The sequence below is a fragment of the Gracilinanus agilis genome, chromosome X (genome assembly GCF_016433145.1).
Source record: "Gracilinanus agilis isolate LMUSP501 chromosome X, AgileGrace, whole genome shotgun sequence".
Taxonomy (NCBI): Eukaryota; Metazoa; Chordata; class Mammalia; order Didelphimorphia; family Didelphidae; genus Gracilinanus; species Gracilinanus agilis.
This window is the reverse complement of record NC_058136.1, coordinates 73,206,456-73,215,807: the sequence shown is the minus strand read 5'-3', so window position 1 is coordinate 73,215,807 and position 9,352 is coordinate 73,206,456. Positions and strand designations below refer to the sequence as shown.

The following is a 9,352-nucleotide window of genomic DNA, read 5'->3' as shown; positions in this document are numbered from 1 at the left end:
CCTCCCCCTGCCTCAGGCGTCCTTGGCCTGGGGTCCATAAACTTGCTTTCACGCTAAAGTGTATCTCAGTAGAATTGGTTCCCTTTGTAACTCCATGCTACCATTCTCTGGGATGAGATTTTAGCAGGGGGCGTCATTAGGCCGCCTGCCCAAGGGAGCAGATTTCATGGTTCTGTTTCCACTGCAAGCCCTCTTTAACTTGGCCACAGGATGCTTTGACAGCTCGCGGGAGACCCAAGTAGAGAGGAAAACCCGAATGGCTGGGCTCCGCTGCTCTCTGCCTGTGCCAAGTGTTCCGAACTCTGCTGAGGAGGCTTCAGAATCATAGAAAGATGTTTGTAACAGGCCGGTTCTGGCTTTTGCCCGGCACGTGCCCAAGTGTTTGGAAAAGCAGATGAAGAACGGGAAGGAGCTCGTGCTCTTAGGCACTTGGCTGCTGGCCGGTAGGACGGACCGCCCCTTGCTTCCCGCTCCCTCCTTCCCCGCCGCCGCTTTCCTGACTGAGAAGCCAACTTGGGACTTAGCGGCGAGCTGCCGTACGACATGTCCTCGCAGAAATGGAGGCCCGTCACCGCGGAGCAGAGATCTCCAGAAAGAGCCATTTTGTGGGCCTTCATTTTCCTCTTCTCCGCTCGAGAACGACTGACAGCTCGCTTTCTTTCTGGTTTTTGAAACGGGCCTGTAGGGCTTCGTAGGGGGGCCACACATGCTGGCCCGCTGCGGACTCTTCTGTAGCCAGTTTCTACGTTGGGAAAGCAAGCCATTCTTCAAAAACCTGCTTAGCTTATCAGCCGTTAGAAACAAATCAAACCACAGCAAGAGGCTGGGCCTGAATTTGCTCCCTTTGCTTCCTGACCTCTGGGAATCTGCTTGTACCTTCAGGTCTCAGGGAAGGAAAGGGACTAGTCCAGGGTCACATGGGCAGCACGAGACAGAGACATTACTTGAATTCCGGACTTCCTGACGCTGGGCTGACAGTCCTGTTGAATTTGCCTTGTTAATCGTGTGACTTGGGTGCTGGGCAGAAAGGGGAAGGTATAAGCCAAGCACGGGATGATGAGTCCCAGCACAGAGGCTCTTGAATTGGGTTTGATGAGGATGTGGCCACGAAAAGCTCTTGGCTTGGCAACTGGAGGGCAATAATCTGGGAGCAATTAGACGCGCCATCTCTGTTACCAGAGTGGCCTCTGGCCATAGTCCGTCCTATCATCCCCATTCTTCTGGAGGTAAGGAAAGTCAAGGCAAGAAGAGGAGTGAAGTGACTTGACTAGGCTTGCTAGTAGAGTCTGGGATTCTAATCACCTTTTCCTAGTGTGTCCGTCTGTCATAGAGAGCCCTCCCTCTGCCGTGCTGTGTTTACGGTGACACCCTCTAGCTGAGTTTTCGTGGGTGTCGGTGCCTCTGGTTCGGCTTCCCTCGTTCAGGGCCTCCGCTTGTATTTGGCATCCAGGACCCAAGTTGGTTTTGAAATTCTCTTTACCTGGCCTTCATTTCTGGAGGGCTCCAGGCAAAGGCGTTCCCTTTAGTCCAGTGACTTCTCTGGGAAGTCGGACTCTGTTTCTCAAAAAGAAGTGTCTGACTTCTTTGAGAGTCATTTAGGAATCCGGACTCGGAAGGAGGGAAGTCCCTTTGCTCTACGCCCACCTAATGCAGCCGCCCTCGCCATCCCTTTGACTCCGAGCGTCGGGAAGGCCGGCTCGTCTCCTCTGCCTTGCCCGCTTTGGCTAAGAGGCTTCCCTCAGACCTCCATGTGGAACCACTCGGCTGGCAGCTCAGTTCTAAGTGAATTCTTGACGATTTCCTTACCGCAAGCCCCGCCTCGTGTACAAGCCCCTCCACCTTGAGGTATTCCTCTCTGTGTTCACTGGCAAAAGTGGCAAAAGTCCCTCCGGCTCCTGATGAGGAGACTACATTCCCCCCCCCCCCCCAGCAGTCTGGCTCGTACCGGGAAGGACGGGGCACGTGCCTATTTCTACTTGAGCAGCTCGTCGGGGGTCCTGCGAATACATCACAGATGCATGTCAGATGGCACGCGTAGTCCTCGGCTGAAATGCACAGGACTGGCTGGCAGCAGCTCACATCCCTGGCCCCCTGCCATTCGGGGATGGAGAGAGCCGGGGTGGGGGTGGGCCCGATCAGTTCTTCCCTTCCTGGTTGCTGCTCTCTGTCTCCCTTTGCTCAGTACTGGCTCTCGCCAAAGGGTGTGTTGGTAAGCCAACTGCTCTCTCTCTCGAGCCCCAACAGGCTGGGAAGATTTTTGTCAAGGGAGAAGGTGTACCTCGGCAGGAAAGGGCGTACCAGTGTGCAGCGTCGCACGCTTTGTTTAGAGCGCGTGAGTTTGAAAAGTCAAACGCGAAAGGGTTGGCCGAGCTCTGGAGCCAGGACGTTTGGAAGTGCGCTTTCAGAACGCGCTCCAGGGGCTTGGGAAGCCAAAGGTATCCGTGACATCGCTAGCGATTCGCTATCGTTGGAGGCCCTTCCAGCCGGCCGTTAATAAATTCCATGTGAGGCAGGGTCTTGGAACTGAAGACTTAACTGTGCCGCGCCCCCTCGTTTCCCGCCTCACTCCATGCCAGTAGGGCTTGGCGGCACAATCGCAAAAGCGTGGCCACTCCACAAGAAAAGCGAAAACACGTGGGGCGCCACTTCCTGAAGTGGGCCCGAAGGCCTCCAGAGCTAAGGGCCGCCACGTGGTTCGAAAGCTATTGGGCCGCCCAACAGTTTGCTCTGAAGTAGACGCCAGGGTATTAGCCACGCCGCCTATGCTCTCGTCATAAACCGGCCCAGAATTGGGCGTGCTCGCTTCGCAGCGCGGTCTTCTCTGACCGACCGAACGTAGCTCTCGTCCCGTGTTTCGTGCTTTCAGATCTGCTCCCCCCGGGTGTGTGCAACCTCCTGAACCCTTCCACCATCTATGCCAACAACGAGGTGTGCCTGGCTGACATTGAGATTTATGGTTTCGACTACGACTATACTCTGGCCCTCTACTCCAACTCCCTCCACTCCATGATTTACAACACTGCCCGGGATATCTTGGTGGAACAGTATAAGGTAAGGGGGGGCCTCTTCCCACCCAGTCAGTGGCCGGGCCAGCCCCGCTTCCCTTGGGAAGCGCAGACCGTTAGGGTTCCAGCCTGATGACAGAGTCTGGTTGGGCGGGTCGCCTAGTCGGGTCGGGCTTCGAGGGGCGTGGGGAAGGGAGGAGGTTATGGAAACCCCCGAAACGGAAGCAAAGCGAGCCTTTGGACGCCTGCTCGTCGTGGACACGTGGGATACTTGTATGTCTGTGGCCCTTGCGCGGCAGACTGGATTTGGGGTTACTGTGACCACAGCAAAGCACTGGCCTCCCTGAACGCCAGCTTCATCATCTGCAAAACAGGGTATGTGCGTGCAGGAATTCCTGTGTATGTGCACATGAGAACTTCTGGCGTCAACACTGACCTCAAAAAAGTGCCTCTGGAGCTGGAGCAGAAGCAGCAGCCGCTCCCTCATTGGATTGTGGGTGACGCTGGGGCTTTGAAAGCGATGAGAACGGTCAACGGACGGATGCTTTTCCCACGGCCTGTTTTCCGGCCAAGACCTATAGAGCAGAAAGCAGAAACCCTTTAACCCAGGCCGATGGGCCGGCGAGGGCCCTGGGCCTCCACCCTGAGACCCCTTAGAGCTGGTGCCTTGTGGGGAGATAACCACATACGACAGGGCAGTGTCTCCTCTTCTGCTCGCTCCCTTCTCACGGACGATGAATTGTTCCCTCCTCTTTCCCCGTAGTATCCCGAAGGAATCCGAAAGTATGATTACCTGCCAAACTTTGCCATCCGAGGACTGCACTACGACATCCCCAAGGTGAGGAGGCCTCTCTCGCCGCTTTGCTGGGCATGGGGGGAGGGGGCGTAGCCGTCGCCCTGCCGGAAGGGGCCAGGGCGAGGTAGCACGACTTCTCAGAAGATTTCTTTCGGTGGTCTTTTCCATGCTCTTCCCACTGGGCTTGTTCAGGGCTTACTGATGAAGATCGATGCCTTCCATTACATCCAGCTGGGCACCGTATACAGGTGAGAATGGCAGGCGCAGAGGGTGGGGGGAGAGGGGAACGCCGTGGTGGCTGAGGACTGGACGAATGGTGGGAAATCTCTCCAGTCACTGGTTTTGTCTGAGAGACTCGGGGACTCTTTTGGGTTCCCTCATTCGCCTTGCGTATAAGAGAGCCCAAGGGCCCATGGACAGAGGAATCAGGTAAAGGTGCCAGAGGTGTGAAAGGTCTCCCCAGTCTGGCTGGCTTTCCTTCTCCATCAGCCCCGCCCATGTTGGGGCTCCCAGAATGCCTTTTCTCTGCACGACTACCCGGTCTCTGCAGTGGCCTCTGCTTCGCCACTTATCTTTTCTCTCAAGGGCTGCTCCTGCTTTTTAATCTCTCCCAGGGGCCTCAAGCCAGTCCCAGATGAAGAAGTGACTGAGCTGTATCAAGGCACACATCACATCCCCCTCCATCAGGTTAGCGGATTCTATGGCAAGGTGAGTGGAACCTCCCTCCCCGAGGGTCAGTCTAGTATGTCTGCCAGGCCAACCTGTTCCCCACAGAGAGCAAGTATGACGGAGAAAGATAGGAGCCGGACGTCCATCTTTGTTAGCTGGAGAAATCCGCTTTCTTCAGTGGGGGTCACTTCGGTGCTTGTATTGAGGGAGAGGTCCGGTACCTCTCCGGCACTGACTGACTGACTGACTGACTGATGGACTGACTGGGCCACTTCAAAAACGGGGACTTTGGACACTGGACAGGTTGGAACTTCTGGTCCTTTCTGGAGCTGCTGTCACAGCAGAAGTCTTGGGGATCAGGGAAGCGAATGGGCCACCTGCCTCAGATCGCTTATCATTGCTGAGGAAGCCTGAGCTGTGCTTCTGCCACTCGGCCAGGTGGCAAGTCGTGCGGATGACGCTGCCGGGGCCACAGCGCAAGGCCCTCAGTTCCTGTTCCTCCAAGCATCTTACCTTCTCTTCCTTTCCCATCTCAGGGACCAGCCGTAAAGCAATTCATGGACATCTTCTCCCTTCCCGAGATGACCCTTCTCGCGGTGGCCAACGACTTCTTCATTTCCAACGATATCGACTATGACCCCATCCACCTATACAAAGACGTCACGGTAACGCTTGCGCCTTCCGCCTTCCGCCTTCTGCCCTGGGGGGTATCCCACCCGAATTCTTCTTGAGAGAGATTCTAGAGATTCCAGCTGAGCTCAAGATAAGCCCTGGACCGCCTCCTTTCCATCTAGAGGCAGGGAGAATAGCGATCTGCACCTCCTTAGCCCTCACCTTCCCCCCACCCTTTCCTGTGAGGCTGGCGTCTGTCCTTAGTCCCTACTCGAAGACCGATTGGATGTTTGCTTTGGAGCGTGCCGTGCTCCGAGACAGGATTGTTTCCTATCTTTTCCCCCCCTTTCTGTCATTTCCCGGGTTGGAGATCGTAAGTGCCAGAGCGTGGGCGCAGCAGCTGTTCCAAAGATGGAGTCGTTATCCGGAGCTGGAGTGTGTGCCGAAGGTGGGGGGAGAAGAAAAAGAAAGGTTCCGGTTTTAAGAGGAGAGTGTTACTGGCTAGGGCAGCACGAGTGGGCAGACCGGCTTACACGAAGGCGCCAACGCAGGACTGCCCTCGCCGTGCACACGGGACGTAGTGGTGAGGGCTGGGAAATCGAAGATGGCGACCAGTCTGAGAAGGTGGCTCGACAGGCGTGAAGTCGGGCGTTTGGGCTCTAGGTGGAGTCGTACGCCAAGGGTTCGTGCTTTGTGGAAAGTTATCCGAGGGGCCCCCCGAATCCAACGCAGAGGCCTTCAGACAAGTCGAGCCTCAACGGGCATAGACTAGGGTGGCGACCCTGAGCAGCTATAGGAAGGGACGCTGACCGAACCGAATGACAAACCGAGTCGAGGGGAGGGGATTACGGGGTCACGGTTTCCCACCTGGATCAGAGGTGCCATGTGAAGCGCCCTGACCAGAGGCGAGCTGTGCCCACTCCCTGCTCTCGAGGAGCTCACGGGCTGGGCCCAGAAGAAAGGGCTGGTGCACGGCAAACGGCTGAGATGTACAGACTAAAGAAGAGGGGCAGAGGAGGGCTTCAGGCAGGGAGAGCTGGCTCGGTTTTCTAGAGGAAGCGGCAGATGAGACTTCAGCGACGCTGGGAGCGTGCACACCGAAGCCCAGAGTCAGGAAGGCACAGAATATGTTTCGGGAACTGAGAGCCTGGCAAGGCACGACTTGACGTGGTCTCTTGGGCTCCAGGCTAAGGAGTTGCAAGCCTTTAAAGCCCTGCGCTTGAGTTGTCTTGCCTTGGGCTTGGGCCTGGATCTCCCCAGCTGGCCAGCTCCCGGCTCCGTGGCTCTCTTTCACTTTCTCATTAGGCAGTGGTGAACCCTTAAAGGCTCGGGAGTGCAATGGTTCATGGGAGAGGAGGAATATGGAGGCAGACAGGAGGAGAGACACTGTAGGCAACGAAGGACGCTTTTCAGCTGTTCAGATGAGAGAGGATGAGGCTCCAGACTAAGATGCTCACAGTAGGGATGATGGGAAGATGGGGGGAGTGTGGGAAAAAGCCCGAGGAGGAGGCTCAGAGGGAGAGAAGTCTAGGGGCAACCAGCCTGAGCAGGGAAAAGACTCCGGACTCTTGGAAAGGGCTGGTGGGGGTTGGGGGATTAGTGGAGCTCCAACCTCTATTGGCTCTTCCCTCCTCCACATGTCGTTGCTCAGAAGAGGAAGGGGACCCTCTCTGGGAAATGAATTGTTTCCAGAAGTGGGGAGAGCGAGCGACACACACACACACACACACACACACACACACACACACACACACACACAGTGAGCGTCTGCTTGTTTCTGACAGAGGCGGAGAGCTTGTTATCTCTTGATTCCTGAAGAGCCCCAGACTCTAGTTGGTGGGGAAGGCACCCGTGAAAAGGACAGGGCGGGGATGGCTCATTTGGGGCCGGCGGGGCAGCCTCTCTAGTTTGCTCTTTGGTGACTGTCCGGTCCTCATCTCTGCCCTTTCCTGGTGCTGCTGGTCCTCTTTGGGTGGCCTAGGCCACGGGGTGGACCGTTGTAGATCACAGGCTACTTTCTTAGAGACGAACTCTCTTCCCCTGGGCTGGTAGCTGCGTGTGAGGTGATCTGGCCTTTTTCTCTGTCTTTCTCTAGCCTCCCCCTCCTAACTTGAACTTGGGAAAGAACAAGCTGTTCTCTTCCGCGAGAGGAGGGACCCTGACCAGAGGCAGCTTTCTCTTATCTCGTGCAATCAGCTGCCCAGGAAGCTCTGAAGCTTGGAAGGCCATGCAAGCATAACGGCTTAATGAGCTCAGTGTGGACAGTTGGAGGTGGGCTAGAGAAGAGAAGCTTTAGGTGGGCTTGCCCAGCCCTAGCCCCAGCCCTGAGGCCCTCAGTTGAGCCTAGTTAAACATCTCCCCTCGGGGAGGCGAGGCCTTTCCACCGGCTGTTCTTGCCCACGCTTGCGGGCTTGCGTTTTTGAGGGGAGGGAGCTCAGAACTTTCCTCCACAGTCAGCACTGGAAGCGAACACCCGACAGGCTACACGTGAGTTCTGAGACAGGCGGAACACACACGGAACAATGGGAGCATTCAGCTTCCCCAGTCACTCCAGGCGGTGGACCTGGGAGCCTCATCGCTGTCGCATCCACGGCCCTGTTGAGCACAGGAATGAGAAAGGCAGATGGCAGCTACCTAGACCGGCGCCCGGCACTTCCCGAATAGACACGGGCCGAGGCACTCTTGGCTCTAGAGCCTCAGTGCTCGCCTAAGGAGGTAGGGCCCCGGAAGTATCTCAAGGCACCCCAGAAAGATGATCTCGCCACTCTGAGGGAGTTGACAAGAGCAGGACTTGGGGAGAGCCCAGCAGCATGCTGAGATGGGCATCTCTGCGGGCCCCTGAGGAGAGGACTGGGGCCAGAATTCCCTTCTGTGAGGAGCTTGCTTCTTGTTCCTTACTTTGGCTAGTGTAGTTGGCCCTCCGCCCCCCCATAAAGTGAAGCTCACTCCCAGAGGCCACCCAGCCAGCCTCCAAGGTTGCCCTTGGGTTAGAGAAGCCAGAGCGGGCCTAATGTGAATGGCCCTCAGTCTCTCCATTGCCTTTCTTTCCCTCCTCTTCCCTTATCTCCTCTCCCTTTCTTCTTCTTCTTCCTTCCTTCCTCCTCCTCCTCCTCCTCCTCCGCTCTGCCCTCTTCCCCACACCCCTGTGGCCAGTACTTTTCCACTGGTGTTCTTACTGCTGGGAACATATTGGATACTCTCTGGAATTCTGGGTCTGTGTGTGTTGGCATCAGGTCCCCTGGTTGCTTTTGTGAGCTGCAGCAGCTCGTTGCAAAAGGCTCGACTGTTTTCTGCCGTGGAAAGGGGAGGTGGCATTTCGCAGTGGGTAGGATTCTGTCTTCTCCCTCCCCGGTGTGTGCACTGGCGTTCCGTCTCGGTGTTCCCTGTGCCCCCTCCTTTCCCTTCCAGGTTGCAGAGCAGCCTGCCTAGTTCCAGTAAACGTGGGGCCCGAGCTTTGGGCCTGCTTCCGTCGCCGCTGCAAGCATTCGGGTCTTTTCTAGAGTGAGGCTGGGCCGCATCACAGGTCCCAAACCGTGGGTTCCAAGGCGATTGAGGGGAGCGCATTCATTGGCTCATCAGCATTCCAAGCTGGAAGAGACCTTCGAGGCCAGCCGGTTTAATGCCCTCATCTTACAGAGAAGGGAACTGAGATCCTCTGAAGGGAAGACACTTGCCCGAGTGGCATAGTTCAAATCCAGGGCTTTTGGGGTCCCAGAGTAGGCCAGTCTAGGGATCATCTCATGAGAATAGGAAAGGTTTCCTTGCCAGCATGGTCTGAGCGATCTGAGCCACTTCAGCCATGGGGTTTCACTTGGGGGGGGTCCCTCACCCTTTTTTGGAGGCTCGGCTGAGAATCGCCGCGGTGGTGCCCTAAAGCCCAGACCCAGGGGAGGGCAAGGGGTATTTATCCCTGAAGTTTCCAGAGGAGAGTTTGCTAGACTGGACCACTCTTCTGTTCTAAGCCTCCCCAGCCCCCACTCAGAGCCCTCAACTGAGCTGGCCTGTTTGTACCTTGGACGGATTCCTCTGTCATCTCTACCTTCTGCTGGGGGTGGGGGGAGACTCTTGTTTTTCCACAACTCCAATAACTGCTTCCCTTTGCTCTTCGGGAGCCTCTGGCTCGCCCAGATGCTGTGTGGGCGCTACGGAATGTGTAACTTGAAACCCTGAAGGCTGCTCTCTGACCCCCTCACATGTGGAATGTAGCACTTCTTTGTGCCCAGCTGGTTTCGGGCCCCTCTGTCTCCCCCCCCCCCCCCCCCGGCACTGG

At 56.5% G+C, this 9,352-nt stretch overlaps 1 protein-coding gene across 1 annotated transcript in view; it reads left to right on the top strand.

The window, feature by feature from the left end:
* Positions 1-543: 543 nt before the first annotated feature.
* The window catches only part of LOC123253775 (5'-nucleotidase domain-containing protein 2-like), a 10,033-nt gene continuing 1,224 nt past the window's right edge, over positions 544-9,352 (top strand). Inside the window, exons 1-6 of the mRNA XM_044682920.1 lie at positions 544-664; positions 2,867-3,051; positions 3,769-3,843; positions 3,994-4,049; positions 4,416-4,509; positions 5,007-5,135. Of these exons, the coding sequence (XP_044538855.1) occupies positions 544-664; positions 2,867-3,051; positions 3,769-3,843; positions 3,994-4,049; positions 4,416-4,509; positions 5,007-5,135 (660 nt within the window). The remainder of the gene's footprint in view (positions 665-2,866; positions 3,052-3,768; positions 3,844-3,993; positions 4,050-4,415; positions 4,510-5,006; positions 5,136-9,352) is intronic.